General features: G+C 43.6%; 1 protein-coding gene across 3 annotated transcripts in view; it reads left to right on the top strand.

Annotated features, from left to right (window-relative positions):
• Nucleotides 1-787: 787 nt before the first annotated feature.
• Nucleotides 788-21,995, top strand: part of vps50 (VPS50 EARP/GARPII complex subunit) — a 137,970-nt gene continuing 116,762 nt past the window's right edge. For all 3 annotated transcript variants that reach the window (XM_048229255.1, XM_048229256.1, XM_048229254.1), the window contains exons 1-4: nucleotides 788-925; nucleotides 1,518-1,586; nucleotides 13,487-13,609; nucleotides 15,649-15,720. In XM_048229255.1, coding sequence (XP_048085212.1) covers nucleotides 893-925; nucleotides 1,518-1,586; nucleotides 13,487-13,609; nucleotides 15,649-15,720 — 297 coding nt within the window. In that variant the 5' untranslated portion in view covers nucleotides 788-892. The remainder of the gene's footprint in view (nucleotides 926-1,517; nucleotides 1,587-13,486; nucleotides 13,610-15,648; nucleotides 15,721-21,995) is intronic.

Below are 21,995 nucleotides of genomic sequence, written 5' to 3'. Positions count from 1 at the left end.
CCTACCTGTGCTGGAGTGTCTCCACCCCTTCATTTGACAGTGAAATCATCAGGCTGCCATTACGGTGAGCACATGTCTTCTGCAATGCACTTCTTTAGATCACGTGTAGTGCTTCCCTCATATGCGGGACTCTTTTCTCTTAGATCAAGATGATCACAAAAGTTTTTCTTTTTCTTTCTGTTTTCTGTAAACACTTTTCAGTGAGCTGTCCCATAAATCACAGTCAACGAGCTGAGGAGACCCCCATAGATCTCTATCTTTGGATATGGCTTAGCCTACCAGGGTAGGCCTACTCCAGTTATTCAATAACTGCCATCTGCTGGTAGACATATAGCATAGACATCTATGTATATAGACATCATCACTGCACTCTACATTTAACCATTATTTGATGAGTTATTCCCTATCATAATCCAAGTGACTAGTTTACTGTGTATCGTTGTCAATAAACAAACAAACCCCATCCTATTATTAAGACACATGAGACACGCACTCCTTTGTGGACATTCGTCTTCAGGTAGCCCCTAAAGCGCTGCCTAAAAGGTTTTGGCATAGTGTGTGTGAATAGTGAAGCCCAGCATGCATAATGGCACCACTACACGGCTACCCGAAGACGAGCGCACTTTCATGTGAGTTCATGCTTATTTAACCCTGCAAATGAACAGCCATGGGATACGTAGTTTGCTTCAGGACCAGACTGACAGTCTGCCTTTCGACAAATAAGACTACAAATCCCGTCTACATTGGTTGTACTGACACTGACAAGTACTGACACGTGACCAGAAACTATCATGGCCCCTTTCGTTTGGCTGTAGCAGATCAGAGGAGCTCAGAGACACACAGCTTTATGTTTCAAACATTCTCCTGTTTTGTTGTCTGACGTAGCGCAAATATGCAGAAAATTAAGTCTTTAATGGCCCGACAGGTAAGTTATTACAGTTGTTGTTTTCCCTTGTGCCCAAAGTGGCAAGCCCATGTTAGCAAAACACAGGCTAACCAGCTGTATGCTTTGGCAACAGCTAGCAAGCAAGTTTTTTTTTTTTTTTTTATCAGCTGGCAGGGATGTTGCTTGGTAGTAATGTTACTATCTTAGTCATGTAAAATAGAGAAGTGTCGACCCCTTTTCCGATAGATAAGTGATGTGACTATATGCTGGAGATGCTTAGGTGACATGGCATTGCTCAAGTGGTAGCCTAACCTTCGCATACGAGGAAGTGCAATAGATCTCATGTCATTTTTAGCCTGAGGTTAAAATTTGTTGCTATTCAGTTTAACGAAAAGAACATGCTGGCTTACCTGAAGCCGTTCATTTAACTGAGCTAGGGACTGAACACACTGGTTTTAGTCATACAGATTGTAATCAACATCTGTTGACGTAGCCTATTATGAGACTGTTACCTGTCAGTGCACTCCTTTCGATGTCAGAGGCATGATTTCGATGTCAGTGGAGTGGATCCGCAGTGGTAAAGACGAGGGAGCATTGGCTTTATCCCTTTTATTTTTCGTTTCCCCCCAAGGGTCTAAAAAGTCCCCAGGAAAGCATGGCAGATATGAGTCCCGTGGAGAATTTCAGGATCCCAAGTAAGGTGAGTCAGTTATGGATCACTGTAGCTGCAGTAACAAGCTGTAATCCACAGCTGGAGTCAACCTGTTTAACCATTTACTTTAACTTAATTGTCTTATCAGGTGATGGAGAATTGTGAAGTTATAGGCCAACATGCTGATGTGTATATAAAATATATTGTGCTTTTTCATAATCTTTGAATGTTTGAATCAGTACATTTTTAGGATGAGACATGTTGATGCTCTTACACAGACACCACCCCAAAACATTCATATTATAGCCTACCAGTAGTTATAATGCATTGCCACATTGTCTAAACTAAAGCTCATCATTGCAAACTTCCTAATGCCTCAAGCAAAATGAGCCCTGTCATATGAAAGTTGCAACACAGAGTTAAGTCAAGTAAGAAAGTTCTAATCACCAAGATACACATGGCTTCTTATCTTTGTCTCAATCAATAAGCAGTGGTCTGCATAATGAAAACCAAAATGCCACGCAAACTGAACATGCCTCTTCAGCGAGGGCTATAAATTCAAAATGATACACTTTATGTGACAGTTTGCCAGCTTTATGGTCAGTTAAGTCTCGGTTTAGTCCGCAATAAATAAATATGATGCAGTTTGAGGGTTTTTATTTGAAAGAAGCTGGCAGATATGATTCCTGGTTCACTTGGGTTGGGAGTCAGGGAAAAAAAAGAAGCTGGATAATTTAATTAATTAGTTTCACAGACTTCGGTGTCTAGTCCAGTGCCGTTAACAGATTGTGTGTGTGTGTGTGTGTCTGTGTGTTTCACACGTTAACAATGAGGCAGGGTCATGTTACTTAAGGTGGCTGTTCCTGTTGGTAGTCAGTCAGCCATCTTGTATGTGATGGTCATCTCATTGCACGTGGACAAGGTTTCACTTGAGCTGGCCAGAAGTGCATGCCCAGCAGGGCAGTTTGGTTTGTCTAGTCTGTGGTGCCATTTCACCAATTTATACAGATTTTGGATGTGATATAGATCTCTGTGGTCTGAGGGGGAAAAATATGTCTGGAAAGCCAAGGTAATGTAGTCATTCAAAGTGAAGCATGCAAAATGAAACTTTTAGCCATAATTTCTGTAAATGACCAGAAGGCTGTGTTAGTCAATAGATGGCATTAGTCAGTCCTCAGGCCAAGAATGGCTGAAATCCTCAACAATTTTGAAAAGCTGGTTGATCCTTTCTTACTCACTTTCAATAGCCTAACGATTTAGAAGCAGAGTAGGCTGTTTGCCTTTGGGGGAGCTTTTTGACCTTCCATGTTTCCTGCGGAGAGTTTCTTGAGCTGAGACCAGCTAGTGCAGACATTGATTCAACAGGACTTTTAATTTCCTTCCCCTCCAGGCCTGTTCAGTGCCTGTAGTCTATCATCCTTTGCTGGTACTGTAGGGGCATACGGAATGGCAATCACCGAACCTTAATGATCCGTGGTGACTCTTAAAGCTAAGTGATAACTGATCTTAGTGCTTATTGCCAGTAACATTGTCTGAAACCCCCATGCCCAGCGTTCCAAATATGCTCTCTGGTGGCCCTTTTGTAGTTTGTTACTTTTGTAGTTTGAGTTTAGACGGCCAGAACCGCAGGCACGTAGTCCTTTGGAAAAGAAAGCACTTTCATCATTTTACCCTTGACTGTTTTTGAAGGGCGGGCGAGATGGAAGATGAGAGAACCATTTTCTTTTTCTCTTCTTCCTCCTCGAAGAACATCTGGTCGCCTATCCCCAGAGGTTTACTCCTGCCACTTTCTGCAGGCAGGCACAGCGTCATTACACAAGTGTGCTGTGATTGAAAGGAAAGAGGGGAAAATAAACACAAACACAAACGAGCAGGAAAGTAAACAAAAGCTGGGACTGGGGACGAGTTGAATGCAAAATGGATGAGATGCTGCTTTTTAAACCTCTATTAATTACCGCTGCCATGCAAAAATTTGAATATTTGACAGTTTGTTTTTTTCCCCTGTTCTCAGATTTAATATTGATTGTGTCAGCGTGATGGATTGTACCAGGAGTGCCAGTAGGCATCTCCTAGCAAGCACATGGTTAGGCTCTTCAAGTAAATGAAACAATACCTGGGCTTTTTTTTCCTCTCTCAAGGATTTGCCCGTGTGTGTCATCTCTTGTGAATATTAATGGGCTTTATTGACTAGCTTACTCTCAGGAATAGACAGATTGGAATAGAGATTGGTAGGATAACTACAACCATTTTTGGTGGAAGTCATTTAAGTTGACAGTGTTTTAGGTAAATGGGTACGGGGAAAACAGGATACAGTGGAGTGAGAAGTTCCTACTGCTAGACACAGGGTTCCCATATTCGTTGAAAGCCTGGAAAATCATGGAATTTTAAAATCCCATTTCCAGGCTTTCAAAAGCTTGATACAGTTTACAATAAATAAATAAAAAAGGTGGCTGTCTTAATTGTCATTTAGTGATTAAGATAGGCGTGTGGTATAAATCATGGAGTTTTGTCTAGCTTGTAAAATGTTTTGATTAAAGATCCTTGCAAAATCATAGGGAAGTTTTGAAATATTGTGATTTAAAACCCCTCAGACTGTTTCCCAGGCACCGGATCAAGACCTACCACGGCTTCTGGTGCATATGTGTGCTCCTTTTGCGTGTGCACACTACCCATGGATGGGTTACTAAATGCAGACGACAAATTTCCTTCAGGACACATAAAGTTACTTAACTGACTTGTAGTGTCCTGCTTCCAAGTGTTTTGTAATTCACCGCAGTGTGTCTTTGGCTCTCTGTAATTAGTACCGCCCATAAATCTCAATCCCCGCCCTCTAATTGGCTGTCAACAAATCTTCTCTTCCTTAGCAAAACGGAAAGAAACATGCTTAGTTGCAAGATTAGTTGTCTTTCATGCATAGAAAGATAACTAATGTTGTCCATGGAGTTTTATAGCCTACATTCACCCTTGGTTGGATGCCAGTGCCTTTTTCTAAAGGAATTGAGTACCCATGTCATGTATAAATCTTGACTAGTGGCACCTACGTTCGTTTTGCTGGCAGACCAGTTGCCAGCAACTCCAACGCTCAACCCAAGCCCAGCTTTGAATGGGGAACCAGGTACAGAGAAGCAAATAATCCACTAGTTAGAATGGGGAACCAGTTACAGAGAAGCCAACGATCCGCTAGCCAGCTGGAAGGTTATCCTCGCCAAGGCCATGGAGACGGAGGGTGGCTTTGGGGCACTCCTGTGGTGCCAGCAGGCGCTTCCGTGGGTCGGATGCATGCTGCATGACCTGATGATGGTGGTACTGCTGACCCTATGAGAGGTCCAATTTAACACAGGGAGGAGTGGTCGTGGCCGATGGGTGAGCCCCATGTTAATTAAGGGAACACTCACAAAGAGCACCATGGGTCTGGATTGGGAACTATTTATGCTGTGGGACTAGAATGTCCAGAGCAGAGCCAGCAGGGTGCTAACAATGGATGCCAAAGCCAGGACAATTTGATGATGGGATTGATAGATGATGGGAGAGAAGGAAGAGAAGAGAGAGAGAAGAGAATGATTTTTGTGTGGGAGAAAGGCTTAGATGTGGGTTGGCTGTGCTTTATTCTGCCTTTTTCTTTGTTCCTGCTGACTGGGAGATATTGCTGATAAAGATGTGCCCACTCACATTTCTCTCTCTCTCTCTCTCTCTCTCCCTCCCTCCCTCTCTCTCTCCTTAGGAAGGTTGCATCTTGTTGTCCCATTGTCTCTCATATCAGTCCCATCATCATATTGTGCTGGCTTTGGTGTCCTCTGTTTGCACTCTGCTGGCTCTGCCAAGGTTTTTCACTCTGGCTGATTCACAGAAAAGTGTCTGACTGCTCGATAGATAGCCCGACTGTTTAAAGAGCTCTTCTTTTCACGCTGTTCTATAGATACCTTTATTGTGATGGCCCAAATAAAGCGACATCCTCCCAGGCATCTCCTTTGTAATGTGTTCTCTGTGGACACCAAACATCTCATGGGAATCTTGTTATTGTCAATAAACTGTCCAGCAGGGGGCAGTACAGTCATTGTAATGAGAGCAGGAGATGGGGATAAGTGGAGACAGAAATAGTTTTTGAGACGGGAACAGGTTTGGGGTTCAGGGTGAGCTCAGTCACGAGTAGATCAAAGTGCTGCGACGATGACATGAGAATGTCGGCATGTCACGCCGAAGGATTTAGTGCGAGGTTAATTTGGCCTGAACCTCATTCTCACGTCACATTTCTGTCAACAGCACGAGGAAGGGACTCGCAAACAGAAGTAGGAAAGAGAATGTGTGAATTGGAGTGAGCTATGCCCATCACCCCCCCCCCCACCAGCCCCACTCCCCAACAAGGAAGCAAGTTTGTGTCTGTATAATAATATGGGGTGTCAATGACGCAATTGCACTTCATCAAAAAAAGGCAAAGATTTAGCAGCTGGAACCCAATCAACCTCATTCAAACTCATCTTCTCTTCGCTCTCCATGTCTCCATTGCTTCGTCTCTCCTCTCCCGACCCTATTTAGTCTCTCTGTCCATACCCCCTTTCTCCTCAAAGCCCTATTGTCCTGCTCTACAGTTGCTGTTGCTGTGTCATCCTCTACTTGATAGCACCTCATTGTACGGAGGCTTTGATTTTGCGGCTGTGTTTGAGAGACGCCACTTCAGAGGCGGTCCCTTTTCATGTGCCGAGAGATTGCTCACTGGTTTTGTTTGTTCTTTTTTTTCTCCCAGCTAATTGCAGATAAAAGAGGGTGAACGAGAGAGAAAAATGATGCCATGACGAGAGGCCTTAAATTCGCTGTTTATTGTTTGACGGGTGGAGTGAGTTAATTAATTGGGTGGAAGGCCCTGAGAAGTCGCCAATGAGGTCTAGTGCCCCTGCTGGTGGAGTGATGCAACAAAGGTTCCTGCACACTCTCCCCTGTTCTGAACACCTATAGTCCAGGCAATCTATGAGAAAAAATCACCCAACCCAAAACTAATTGCAACAGAAATTATTTTTGTTGTATTCAGTTCATGAAACCTTCCCAAATCACATACCAAAAGTCCATGAAAATCCAAGTGGTGGAACATTGTCAAAATTGGAATTATGTGTGCATAGGTCAATGGCAAAAAGCTGCACTTTTGGCAGTTTTATTGAACTTTTATAGTACAGGGGATATGTGAAAATTAGGTCAAATTCTTTCATATAAGCATGAAACTTGGTGAACTTGTACAGTTTGGAGCCCTGAACATTTTCAGATATAAAACAATTATCAAAAAACCCTAATGGTCGCTGTGGCAACCATTAAATGTTCCACTATAACTGAATTACACCTATATTCTTCATTATATCTCCTGAACCAAACATGGTATCTCAGAACAAGTGATGCCTACAGGGATGAGCAGTATTTATGGTACATGTATTCCATATTTCAAATACAAAATATATCGTATATTCGTAATTTGTATTTGACTGGGTTGAATAATTTGTATCAAAATACTTTATAGGTATGTATTTTTGTAGTTTAAAATATTGACAACTATTTTTGGTAAAACCAATACTTTTAGTTATGTGATGACATAAAAGTGCAAAACATTGAATGTAGCCTCTGACTGGTGCTGACTTAGAAATTTGCCCACACTTGTGATAATATTGACATTCAGGAAGATGATCCAGTGCAAGTTGAGTAACTTTAGGCGGGTCAATATAGGGTTCAACATAAAATTGATACAAAAGGTTTTTTCATGGATTCTGGTACTGGCATGCTAAATAACATACTAAAAATCTAGTAAAATCTGACTGAGAAAGGGGTCATTTTCAAGATGGCCACCAAAATGGCTGCCAAGAGGTTACAATGGCTATGGGCCCTATCATGACGGTCAACAGCACGGCGCAAAGCGTATAATCATCACGATGCAACACTATTCTACTTTAGAATATTGTACACTATTGTACACGTATTTCTATTAAGTTTTTTGTTATGCCCGTCTCTTTTATTGAGCAACGCACTAAGGGTGTGGCAATTAACGACCTAAGGAGGGGTCTAGCGATTATCTAAAAAATCGCTATCTTACACTACCTAAAAACGATTACGCCACTGACCAAGAAATACCTGGTCAGAAATCCATGGCGAAGTTGTTTATATGTTATTTTAAAGGGACACCAGGCAAGCCTGATGCCTTTTCTCTACAAAACTCCCACACGCCGGTCTGAAGCTCTTTTCCTTTTTGTTTGCATCTTCCGGCCAAGGGTTTTGTTGCTTCTTCACGGCTCTGCCATTATACACACGCTTGCAACAATCGCGTTTAGTTAGCCTGCCTCTGTGCTGTGGATGCAGGAAGTGAACTGATCCTGCTTCGGTCGGCGGGTACGATACACTGAACTTGCAAGCGGGATATTCTTCCATATCATATACCGACTTACGAAGATGAGTAATTAAACGTTGCCTGGTGTCCCTTTAAGAGTGCATTATCAACAGTGATGGGCGAGTGCACAATTACACCTGCCTTTCTCGTCCCACAGGAACGCGTGCACCAGCACATCCATGTAAAACATTACAAATTACACGATTACAATGGGGAACATAATTATAATAAAGATATCAGTAATACGTCCCACAATGAGTAATTATTCACCATCATTTGCAGTCACAAGATGTAAGCAACTCCTCTGCAGGATAAATGTCCTTAGGTTTCTTATTTATTTAAACACTATTGTAAGTTTTGCCTTTTTCAGGCTATTTTGTCAATGGTAACATATTGTCAGTCAATAGTAAAAGTATTTAACTGTGTATAACTGTTTTGTCGTTGACTATGATACCACGGAGAAGTTAGTTTCACATTGACAATGACTTCAAATAATACACAAGTGCAGATGTGTGTAGGCTATACTGGTTTTAGTAAAGCATATTTTAGTGGAATACCTGTTCCATAATGGTCCTCAAGATGCAAGCAGATTCCTTCAAATGCGCCGCTGACTATCAAAATATCGATGCGCTTTTGAAGTCGCACTGTTTGCTGTTAAAGGAATGACAGATGTCACTCTCATTAGTTTAAAGGATGTTAAGCCCAAAACACACCCATGACTAATTAAGAAACATAAGATCCACCTTTTGCCGGACTTTTGAAAACAAAACCACACCCAATGTGGACTTGACAAACCCCTAAGTTATTTGCTAGTGACCATGTGTATTAGACAAATATAGCCCTATATCTCAATTACTATTCAGCCCACAGGGGTGAATCTGAGGACAAACGATGGTCAAATTAAACAATAATATGATTTTAAATGTTAATATTGAACATTTTTGAATGCTCTAGCTTTTTCAGCGATAAATTAAAATCAATGTGTTTTAATACAGAGTAAATGCAATATAGGAATATGTACCATGTCCAAGGCATGGAGGAAGATAATACTTAACTGGCATTATATCTCATCTAGAGGGCATATGCTTTTAGAAAATATATAGTTTAGGGTGGTTAATCTGTTTTACCTGGACATTATAGGCCAAAATGTATCCACTTTACACTAGATTCAGCTTTACAGAATACAGGGCAATGTATTGTGCATGGCATGGAGGAAGATGGGAAATGTCTGAAATTGTGTAATATCTCTTCTAGAGGGTATATGATTTCAGAAAATATATAGTTTAGGGTGTTTAATTTGTTTTCCCTTGACTGTACATGCCAAAATGTGTCTACTGTACACTAGATTCGCCTTTGCAGAATAGAGGGCAATATGTTGTGCATGGCATGGAGGAAGATGAGACATGTCTTAACTGGTGTTATATCTCATCTACAAGTAATATGCTTTCAGAAAATATAGAGTTTAGGGTATTTATTCTGTTTTTCATAGACAGTATAGGCTAAAATCTATCCGCTTTACACTAGATTCACCTATACAGAATATAGGGTAATGTATGTGCATGGCATGGAGGAAGATGGGAAATATCTTAAATGGTGTTATATCTCCTCTGGAGGGTTTATGCTTTCAGAAAATATATAGTTTAGGGTGTTTAATTTGCTTTCCCTAGACAGTATATGTCAAAATGTGTCCGTTTTACACTAGATTTGCCTATACAGAATAGATGGCAATGTATTGTGCATTGCATGGAGGAAGATGGGACATGTCCTAATTGGTGTCACATCACTTCTAGAGCTTATATGTTTTTAGAAAATATGTAGTTTATGATGTTTAATTTGTTTCCCTTAATAGTGCAGGCCAAAATGTATTAGCAGTTCACTTGATTCGCCTATACAGAATAGAGGAGGATGTATTATGCATGGTGTGAAGGAAGATGGGACATAAGTTGATTAATGCTATATTTCATGTACAGGGCATATGCTTTTAGAATATGTATAGTTTTGGCTGTTCTATTATTTTGGTAAAACCATGACCCATGCATAGGCATCGTTTTTAATTATTAAGCTTAAACTATATTTATTAGTATAGCATGCACCTTTGCCAGACATCACAACAGTCACCTCTTTGGAGGCTAGCTGCAGTTATCTGCACCTTTCTGTCGAATTTGGACATTATCCTGTCCATCTTCAACTTTGCCTTTATAATTTTCCTTTATTCATTCACTTACATAAACATACTGTGCTGTCTGATTACTGTTTTAGCCAAAATTGTGCAAAGTAAAGAGGCATCATACAGGCCCCTCTGATTGATAGACAGTCTCTCAGTCAACCCCGGCAAGAGGTCAATTACTATAAGTCTATAAGTCTTGGAAAATGATGAACTGATACTTTTTGTGTGATAGGCCTATACTGTATATGATTCAGTGGCCTCTAAATCAGACCACCAAAACACTTTCCTAGGCTAAATAATGCTTAACTATGTGTTGTACAACTTTAACATTGTGGAACACTTGCAAAACACACTGGCTCTATTTAAAGACTCAACAACCATTTCCATTGATTCAAAGGAATGTAAAAATAGACACCAATTAGCAACAAACCAGTCTGAAATAAGCCTGAGAAATGTACTAACTCTTTGAAAATAAAAGAATGTTCCTCAACAATGCAATATTAAAATTCCATGTTAAGTTAGATGGGGTCAGATATTCTTTAGAACGCTTATTCTATAACATTCTAATTACAGTTTTGTCAGTATTTGCTGAAGGATAATGCATAAAACAACCCTCATTTTAACATATTTCCACCAACTGGATTTTCATGGACTTTTACTACGGTGTTTAGATCACCAATTGAAATATAAAAATGTGAAAATAAATTCTGTTGCAATTAGTTTTGGGTCAGACCTTACTTTGCCTGGACTACTAGCTCACTTTGCTAAAGACCTTAAAAGTCCAACACCGTAATTTCCCAACTATTAGCCGTGGCTTATACATTGATTTAGCAATTTTTTTCAGCTATGAGGTTAATACATGTGGGCAGTTAATATGGTATTATTATTATGTGTTATGCAATTATTATTATTACTTGCATAAAACACTGTCCTGCGGCTTGTACACAATTCGGCTAATACATAGGAAATTACTGTACCTACCCATTTTGATCGTTATGATTGAATACTGATCTGGTGATGTCCACCTGCACAATGTGTGGTTACATGGCTGTAGTGTGGTTTAATCTTTTCAGTACTCGATGCACTGCTCTGGTGCTCTCCTTTTGAGGTTAATTTAGGCAAAGCTCTATCCCCTGTTTGAGGCTTAAAAGTCACCAGGCCTTCCCTCCTGCTTGATTTTAATGTGACTGAGGCTTTTCAGGAGAGTTCCTCGGGAGGGGACTCATCAGCCTGCGACTGTCTCAAAGTTAAACCCTTTTTGAAGAGTTGTGTGACAAAGCAGCCCAAAAAAACCAACTACAACAAGTAAACAGACAACCATCAGATCGGCAAACAGATAAATTGGGGGGAATTGGAGACAGCATGGCAGCAGGCATTGAAGCCCCCGTGAGAATGTAAGCACACACAAACACTCACACACACCTCCAAATTCAGTTCTCTTGTGGTGGATTTTTGTAGCTTTCTGACACTTTTTTTTTTATTTCCTTTACTCTCCCTCTCTCCTTTCTTGCTGGTGTGAGTCATCCTACACCAACCTCCCCCACCCACACCACCCTCCCCCACCCGTCCGCCTCCACACTAGCATCCACCCCCTCACTGGGGGCTAATGCTTTCTAGCCCACTGCTCCCAGCTCACACACACAAACACACTCGCTCTCTCGTTCTCTTTTGCAATCTTTCCCTATCCTTCCTCGTTCTGTATCGGTTTTTCACCCTGTGTGTCCACTAATCTAACCAGCTGCCTCGCTCCCTTCATCTATATGTCTCTCTCTCACTGGCATGAGTCTTCCCTCGCTCTCTCTGTTTCTTTATTTAGACTTCCTGCACTGTAGCCCTCTGCTCTGTCATCCTACACGGAAATACTCCTCACGTATCTGCCTCCTTACTAGTAGCTCTGAGACGTGTAACGTGTGTGTGTGTGTGCACGTGCGCAACGTGCTTGTGGGTGTGCGACCCACTTGTGTGGCTGTGTGTGTGTCCGTCTCTGCGTGTGTGTTCACGTGTGTGCATTGTACGCGTACATGCAGATGTGTAAACAAGCTGCAAACCTAGGACACGTCCTCTGGTCCCCCAGTGTGTGTGTGTGTGTGTGTGTGTGTGTGTGTGTGTGTTCAGATGCTCAGAAAGGGCCTTAGGCCTGTGTGTAATAGAATTTGAGTCCCCACTCATTCCTTTCCTGGACCTAAAGACTGCGCCTTACCCTTGAATATTTTTGTGGAGGGAGGGAAGTAGAAAAGAAGGAGCTGGACCTGAATCACCCTTCTGCATTGGGGTAACCATGACGCCCGGCACCGCATAATCCTAATGCACAAGAGCCCACTCATACCAGACAGCTAGCTTGATTCAAAAGCCTTATTTACAGAAAGGTACAATGGATGGAATGGATGGTTTGGACTTTTGACACACACACACACACACACACACTTTTGTGTGCTCTACAAAGAGTGCCTCTGTTTCTGAGCTGTGCCGGGAGACACAAAGCCTTTGGTGCTTTTCGATATTCCCACACTCACAAGGTAGTGCATTCTTAATTGTTCTCTCTGTGAAATACCACAGGTAGCAGACATTCACATTTTGCCTCTGTGGCTTCGAAGCTGTTGGGGCGTAGAGTTTAACATATGAAAGAATAAAAACTAAATAAAACACAGTGGAATGAAAGGAAGTTTCCCGAGTTCAAGGGTAGGTGTTGGGTAAATTTATAATATATATATATATATATATATTGCATATGTATATATGCATTTATTGTTGACGTCTGTGGAATGTACCTCTATTCTAAATAACATCTCTGCAATAGCATCATCAGTGCTGTCATCTTTGTTGTCCTCATTGTGTCCTTTGTATTTGAATCTTCAAAGCAGTAGAAACCCCCGTAAGACAATGTTTCTGTTTTTTTTTATTTTATTGATGGTTTTCCCTCTCATTACATGCCATGAATATGTGTCTCTGGGGACAAGAGCTTGAAATGCTTAATCTGTGGTCTTAAATGGGCCAGGCAGCTCGATGCTAGAAATCAATGTGTTCTGCTGGCTTCCAGGCCAGCGCCAGGGAGGCCTCTGTTCTATCCCCTCTCCTTTCCTCACTGGGGGTAATCTTTAAGCAAGCGGATAGAGCGCCTAACCAACAATAAACCCCCTGGGGAACCACGTCCAACTCTTGTCTCAATGTGTGTGTCTCTCTCTTTTTCCCCCTCTGTGCTTATGACTCCTACTTCTTCTCTTTCACTGTCTATCATTTGCCTCTTTTCCCTCCCACTGCCTCTCTCTTTTCTTTTTTTCCTTCTCTGACTACCCTCTCTCTCTCCCTTCCTCTCCCTCTGCCCATTCCTGTCTCTCTTTACGTTCCCATTCTCTCTAATCCCTCTTTCTTCTCTCTCTCTCTCTCTCTCCTTCCCCGCCTCTTCCTCCTCCATCCCTCTCTCAGGAGGAGCTCCGTGAGATGCGGGAGCAGCCCATCGACCCGCAGGCCGAGCAGGAGATCATCGACAGCATCGAGGAGGTGTACTTCTCCAGTGACTCCTTCGACATGGTGCAGCACGAGCTGGAGGTGAGCGAAACGGAGACACATGGGCTCAGTCACACCCCCCCTCTCCCCCTGATGGGGAAACGTCAGGAGGGTGACTCCAGCAGTCGACCTCTCTGAGATAGGAACGCCTCTGACGCACAGTGCGTATCCATATGTGTGTGGGTCGTTAGGGTTGTTCTTACACGCTAGACGGTAATGGGGAATCCAGTGAAATCGATCTCTTCTCAACCGGGACGTACAGTGCTGAGGGTGGGGTTGGGAATGGTATTTCACCTGTGAGGAGAATGCAGAGATAACGTTATTGGCTCCACTGCATTAATCTTGTCATTTTGCTACCGATTGGTCAATTTGTCTAGCCCACCTGGCTGGCACTGGCTCTCCAATGACCTGTAGCTCCTGTAATCCCCCAGACCCCGGACGCTCTCTCAGGAGAGCAGTTCACTCTTCCATAGCCTCCTGTTGACCAAGGGGTGCAGGTGACTTGCACACTATCCCTTAAAACGGGCTGTCTTCCCAGCCCTCTCACCTGAACGCCCCACTTCTGTTATCTCCAGGGAGCAGCGTGCAGGAGGCGATCTGGACACTAACCTCCTCATTTCCCCCTCCAGCGGTGGAGCAAGAGCAGCGCAGGGTGGTCGGGGTGGGGAAGTGTGTGTGTGTGGAGGAAGGTCTGCTCGACATCTGCACAGACACCGGCAGATTGATGGATTATCTGCTCAGACGCGGGCGTGAAATCTCATTAGGTTTCAGTGGCGTTGCCACACCGCACCACACTACACCGCACCGCACCACGCTAGAGATGAGAGAGGATGCGGCATGGCGCACGCAGCACCAGTGGAGGGGAAAGTAATTACTCGTCTGCCGGAGTTTCTTTTTTCAAACGGTTTATTTATTTATTTATTTATTTGTTTATTTTTTCCCACCTTCCTCTCTGCTTCCAGGAGCCAAGGGGCGGGGATGGGACTGATTGTTGTTATTGTCGATTATTGATAAAGTGCAGGAGTATTTGGGTCATTTTCATGCCGCTGCTGAACTGTGTTTACATGCAACATTTGACTAAACTCTTTCTTCTTTTAATAAGAAAAAGGGTTATTTTGCAAACCTTTTCAATACGGCAATAAGTGGTTCTAATTCACCTTTGTAGAAGAACGTTTAGTCCGCACACCAGAATCTGCTCCTTAGCGTTTTTTTATTTGTAGGCTATCTTCTACTTGCTTGTGCCTTGCTGTCCAGCACCCAGTACTCAACTACTTGTATGTGCATGCTGCACTCTTGAACTCTCTAATTCACCTTTGGCCAAGTTCTTTAGCTTGTCACTCTCAACATTCACTGTCACTCTCAACATTCAGATGTAGATTTACCCAATCCCTCGACTAATGCATTGTGTTCTCCTGAGGTGTAGTTAAACATGTAAGCAACCTCCACAAATAGAAGTTGGGCCAAGTCGCTCCCGAGTCCCTATTAAAATTGAAGTGCTGTTCTGTTTTAAGGAATGTCCTTGTCTCGTACATGAGCTATGCCATGCATTAAACAGGAGGGCTCCTACATTACCACACCATAAAACAGATGAGCAAGAAAATCCTTTGGGTGGGGACACAAAAATGCTGAATTGACCTTAAGAAAGTGAAATGTAAACACAGCAATCATTTTGACAATATAAGCTTGAATTTAATGAAAATAACTATTTCGAACTTGACACTGTTTTATTGTGTATACAGTTTGTTTTACCGGATCTTGCTTGCTTATACTATTTAGGATTTTACAATGTTATGCACGAGGCTGCATCTACTGCTTATTAGTACTCAGTACTGCTAATTAGCTAATCAGTACTTGCTTGTTAATTGGCTTCTAAGAACATCCAGATCTCCCCTTTTGGTGAGCAAAATCATGAGGATTGGAAGATCTTCTGTGCAGCCTTTAACAAGCAGAGAAAAAGTGGCACAGAAAAAGCAGCACATCCCAATAAACTTCATGCCTCCCCCTCTCCCTGAGTTATTGACGGCATGATCCTCCCATATCTGTACTAATCTGTTTTCCCTGTTTCCCCCTTGTTTTGACAGAAACTCCCACCTGACCTCAACCTCCAGGAGATTGAAGAATACAGAGACAAGCTGAAGCGGCAGCAGTCGGCGGTGGGTACCAGATCCTACATACCCCTCATTCCTCCATCACTCCCTTACACACACACACACACACACACACACACACACACACACACACACACACACACACACACACACACCTCCATTAATAAAAATCACAAGCTTGTCCATAAAGCAGGCTCTTCTGATGCACTAGCTATACACCCAATCCCTGTACCTCAAATCCTACCAGGAAACTCAGTCTTACATTTCCTGGTGAGATTGTGTGTTTCTTAGCCCTTGGTGTGTGTGTGTGTGTGTGTGTGTGCACCATATATGTCCCACTGTGCTTATTCACATGGAACGTACACACACACACACACACTACGTGCTCCTTGTAACATCTCCCCCAGACGCTGGATGTGTTTGCTTACCGTTTGGTGATCGTAGACGCACTGTTTGGCCGAGGTGACGGTGAGGGCAGCATTTGCCTGGCAGGCTCAGTTGGCCTCTGCCTCACCTCTCTGCCGTCCCCCTTCAACCCCCACTTCCCCCCACCGACCCCGGCAAGAGCTTTGACTTTCTGATATCTCTGACTGTTTTGTAGTAAAATAAAGGCGGGGGAACAAAAGCCAACAGCCCTTCTTCTCCTGTCTGCTCTTATGCAATGTGTCGTCTGGCATTCAGTCCATCGAAGGACCTGTCAGGCCAGCTCGGGTGGGCACCACAGGGCCTGGGGGCAGCATAGAGACACACACATACACACACAAATACTCTCTCTCTTTCCCTCTCTCAAACACACATACACACACACAGACAAATACGTACTGATATTGATGCTTACAGTAATTGAAAGAGACAGCGCGCAGGCTTCGCGATGACTCCTGGCTTGCCGTTTAGGCCTCAGGCATCCTGCCGCCAGGGTTTATGAAACAAACAAATGACCTGACGAGACATTTGGAGACAGTCCTCGTTCTACCCACCGACTGCTCTGCAACCAGCACTTGATGATGGTGATTGCCACTGAGTGGTAGGTTGAAATGCTGCAATATGCCAAATCTCTCGGCGTAATGCCCACTTGTATTTTCTATTTTTTTCTTTTGTAGGAAAGTGGCTCTTCTGTTTAAGTGAAAAATGAATCCCTTTTTGTGCAGTCGTTTCTAGCTGATTCAGTTCTGCCTGATATGGCAATTAACCCTTAGAACCCTATTGACACAAAGTGCGTCAAAAAACACACCCTCTCTTCTCTGTTACATTGCTCCGCAACTGTTCATCGCAGCGAGACAGAGGAGAAGTGGGGCTTTCCAACGAGACCACACACTTGTCTGTACGTTAAAGTATGAAAATTTAAAAAAATCTTGAAATTAAATCATATTGCATCATATTTACAGTCTATACTTCTCTGTGTTCACCTGCGCGCACCCATTACTCTCGATTGAATTACTCGCGAACCCGTGATCGCATAGATATGGTAAGCATATCAGATGAAAGAGGAGACTCCGGGCTATCCATTGCTACCATGTATATCGATCCTTCTGGCTTATGAAAACAGACGAAGTGACTGCAAAATAATAACGTCAGGTACACAAACCAAAGCTGCACACCCATTACTCTCGTTTCAATTACTCGCGGACCCGTGATCGGATAGATATGCCATGTCAAATGAAAGAGGAGACACAGAGCTATCATTTGATACCAAATACATCCTTCTGGGTTATAAAACAGACGAAGTGACAGCAAAGTAATAACTTAATATAGCTGGACTTACCCCACGTTTTTGTCTGTTTTTGTGGCAAAGCATGTTTATAATCCAGCGCTATCGTGTGTTTCTCTATGGCAAAGCATGTTCATTATCCGGTTTTGAGATCCTAGCAAATTCCTGCATTGCATCCAGTTCAAGGCTCACATTGCATCCCAATTTGTTTAACAAAGAAACACCTTTTTTGCCTTTTACTTTGTTCATGGCAATCCAGTAAAAAGTTGAGAATCATTATGAGTGCATACACATAGGCACGCAGGCTAACACGCAACCTCGGGTCAAGTCAGGTCAGATCAGTTCGTGTCACAGATATGGAGCGCAGAAAAGTCATTTTTAATCACTAAATAAAAAATGGCATTTATTTCTTTAAATCACACACCACATATTTCTGTAAATTGCTCAGCCCCAGAGTATCCCTCCAACATGGCAATTATATTGCCCAATTCATATTGTTCTCTTGGGTACCGTGAAAACACTGTCCTGAATGAGTGCTCTTGATGTGGTTGTTCATGTCACCACATTTGACTGTTTGACTGTTTTAATGCATCAGGATAAGTTAGGACTAATTCCATTGTGTTGCATATTTCTGCTGGGAAACAACTTGCACCATCAGATTAGATCAGCTGTGAAATATTTGTATGTATATATGTATTTATATACATTGTATGTATATATATGTATGTATATACATTGACTTGAACCATGAGTTTAGAGAATCAGCCTTGTTATCAGCTGTGTTAATTCCCAGCCCCCTACCTGCAGTACATCGAGACATTTTATTCAGGATGTGTAAAAGTGACATCACATATTTATCGGTCTGACAAATAGCAGGAGTGCTGGAACCAACCTGTGAGAAGTAATGAGATTCTCTCTCTTGCTCTCTCTCTCTCTCACACCCATACTGACGCTTTCCCTCTGACATTTGAAATATAAAGCACGGCAAACACATCCTTTAAAAAAATTGAATGAAAGGAGGTTCCCCCCGCCGTCTTAATTCCCCCGATCCGTTCTCCGGCTGCAACGTTTTTCATCTCTTAATGCCTTGATGGCTGAATGACGCTAAATCTAAGGCTACTGCTGCTGGTTGAATCCCTACAGCACCCCCCCCCCCTGCCCTATGGCTTTGCTGGTTTTGCTGCTCATATAATGAAAGATCCGGCGCTGGCAGCAGCTGTCTATTCTTCAGGGGAGAGAGAGAGAGAGAGAGAGAGAGAGAGAGACAGGCAGGCAGGTCTGACACTTTTTTGGCAGCGGCTCATCATCCGGCTAATTGCTTGTCGGCAGTTTTGAGTGGCAAGCAGATTAAGACCGTCACCACAGCAGCCTTACGCTCGCACTCCGAGATGGAGAGAGGAGAGTCTCTCCTGGTCTTAGAATGTAAGCGATTATCATGGTATTGACATTTCTTTCTCTCTCTCTCTCACACACACACACACACACACACACACACACACACACACACACACACACACACACTCTCTCTCACACACACACACACACACACTCTCTCTCACACACACACACACACACACTCTCTCTCACACACACACACACACACAGACACACGCGGCACACACACACACACACACACTCTCTCTCTCACACACACACACACACACACACACACAACCCCTGTTTGAGAGAGCGGTGGGCTTTTACTGTACCAGATAGTCTAGATTAGGGTAGAGAGTAGGGCACTGGAGACTAGAGGGTGAATACTGGTAGTCCTCATCACTGCAGTGGGGAGGAACGATGGCTGTCGGAGCCCATCTGCAAGCAGTCTAATCACTAATCAGTCCGTCACACGCACACACGCACACGCACAATGTAAGTGCATTTAGATTGATTTGGTCCTTATCGTGGTCGATGCAGTGGGGCCAGCTCATGCAGCCCGGCCCCCTGGTGGGTATTGACCAGAGGGCTCTGTGACGCTCGTACACTCTTTAATTAGCCTTCACGTTTACTTAGCCTGGCCACTGAATAAGAGCGCACACACGCTCACACACACACTCATCCTCTCTCTCTCTCTCTCGCTGTCTCTCTCACTTTCCCTCCTTTTTTGTGTCTTCTATCATTCTCTCTCTGTCTGCCTCACCCGCTCCATTCACTTCTCTTTCAGTTTGAAGCTCGTTGTTCTATATTTAAGGAATTCCGACTAATACCGTCAAAAGTGAAGTAGCGATCTACAAAATAATTGGTGTGCTGCGTTACACGCAGAGATAGATATCACCCTGACGGCAACGGTGCGTTGAAGAGAATTGTCAGGGCTCTGTGATTTTCCTGCGGCACCAGGAAGGAATCCACAGGAAGAAATCACTAATCTTTAAACGAATGGGGAAATGAATGATGGAAAAGTGGGATGACTCCACATTCTTGGGTGTGTGAGCTAAAGAAGAGAGGGAGAAAGAAATGGAGAGTGAGAGAGAGAGAGTGTGTGTATGTGTGACTGTGTGTGTGTGTGTGTGTGTGTGTGTGTGTGTGTGCGCACGGAGTGTGTGTGTTTTTAGGGTGCTTTATTGCGTGGGTAATTTTGAGCTCACTGAGCTCCATTCATCAGAGACAGAGATGTGTTTACTTCCTACTTTTAAGCAGTATCAGGCCATGTTTAAGTTATACAGGGCCTCCAGGGCCTTTCTCTCTCTCTCTCTCTCTCTCATGTGTATGACATTCTGTGTGTTTGTGCATCTTACTATGTGACAAAACAAGTGGCACTCGACTCAAGCGTCATCCTCTTAAACTGGGTGTTTTTGTTTTTTTTTTACTCCACGTGTTTTCCTTTTGCTCGCAATCAGTCAGTACAAAAGAAAGAAAAGGGCGCAGAAGCATTAACGTATTACTTCTCCCTCTCTGCGAATAATGCCAGCACCCCCCCCAACCGCCCCTATCCCCTGCAGCCTTCTTCACATTCCCCACTTACTTTCGCGTCATGACTCATGACTACATGAAGTGTAGTCTTCCCTTTGATATAGACGTCTACTTCCTCTTTTTTTTTGTATTTGCTTAGCAACAGCATGCGGCGATGAAGAAGTGTTAATCCAAACATGATGTTTACTCATTATGACTAATGTGCCCGCCAGTCTTTTCCATCGGACTCGTGGCTCAGTTCCACGCAAGTCCGGTTTCCGAGCTCATTAGCTTATCTAGCCCAGCCGGTCCAGCTAGATGCGGACCAGAGGGGCTGAGGCTACAGCTGGACATTGCCGAGTAGTCAAACTTTGGGCTGGATTATGGGGAACCCATGTGGCCAATAGGTGGCGCAGTGAGATCAGGTTCACCTTCATAGCTGATGACCCCCCCCCCCACACACACACACACACACACACACACACACACACATGCACACACACGTTGCAGTGGTGTGAGCTGGAACCTGACAGGCAGAGCCAACTGACCAGTATGTAGACGTCACGGCTCAATGTTCACGAACACCAATCCCATGTGGTGTGCGAATGGGGTAGGAGTTGGGAGGGGTGGTTGTGGGAAAGTACATGAGACTGCAGGGCCTGGCCGTACTGTTTGTCCAGTTCCTTCTACCGGGCAGGAGGAAGCTTAAACCCCGGCTGTCCTCCATGTGTGTTTTTTTCCAGGAGTGGTTTTCTCACTAGATCACTCTGCACTACTCTTCCTTGATACACTGATTAGGGTTCTGTCTGTCTGTCTGTCTGTCTGTCTGTCTGTCTGTCCTTCCTCTCAGTTTCCTTGGTCTTCTTTGGGTCTGTTTGCCTACGTATATCCATTTTGCCGTATAATCCTTGGTACATTTGTTGTGCCCTGTGCCCATATGCCTATCGTTGTTTACTTTTTGTCAGTCTATGTTTGAAGGCACACATCTGTTTTCATTCTCCCTGTCCTTTATATTCATTCAGTCTGTTTCTTTTTCCTTGTCTTACTCTCTCTCTCTCATTTGTTCTCTCTTCCTCCGTCTCTCCCTATCTGTTAGCTGTCAGTCTTCCTCAGCTCATGGCTCTGTCTATTTTGCTGGCCCGCTCTGTTGCTCTGTTCATTCTGCCATTCTACCATCTGCATTCAGCCTCCACTTATCCCACCCCATCCCTCCCCATCACCACATACTTAGAGAGGGAGGGATGGATTACGAGCAAGGATGGATTACCCAGGGGCCCAAGGGGTCAGGGGCCCTGAAGCCCTGAAGGCAAGCCTTTGCATGGAATCATTGCCTCAATATCAGCAAATCCGGATGTAGGCTATGAATCTGATTGAATTTAGTATTGGCCATCCCCAAAATGCACCAGAATACAGGAAATCACATCAAACAAATTAAAAATGTTCTGGGGGAGGGCCCCCAACCCCCCCCACATATACGACAATAAGTGGGAGGCCCTTAATACATCTGGGCCCAGGGGCCCGAAAGTTCATAATCCGCCCATGGGAGGGAGAGAGGGAGAGGGAGAAAGGTAGTAATGGAGGAAAGTAGTGAGATAGAGGGAGAATAAAAGAGAGTGTGAGTGGGAGAGGAGAGCGAGGGGGAAGAGAGTGTTAATAGGAGAAAGAGAGAAAGAGAATGACAGACAGACAGAGTATATCACAGGACAGAGAGAGAGAGAGAGAG

This window comes from Alosa alosa, chromosome 20 (genome assembly GCF_017589495.1).
Source record: "Alosa alosa isolate M-15738 ecotype Scorff River chromosome 20, AALO_Geno_1.1, whole genome shotgun sequence".
In the NCBI taxonomy this organism is placed as follows: domain Eukaryota; kingdom Metazoa; phylum Chordata; class Actinopteri; order Clupeiformes; family Clupeidae; genus Alosa; species Alosa alosa.
The sequence above is the reverse complement of the archived record's forward strand: the minus strand, read 5'-3'. Positions and strand labels throughout refer to the sequence as shown.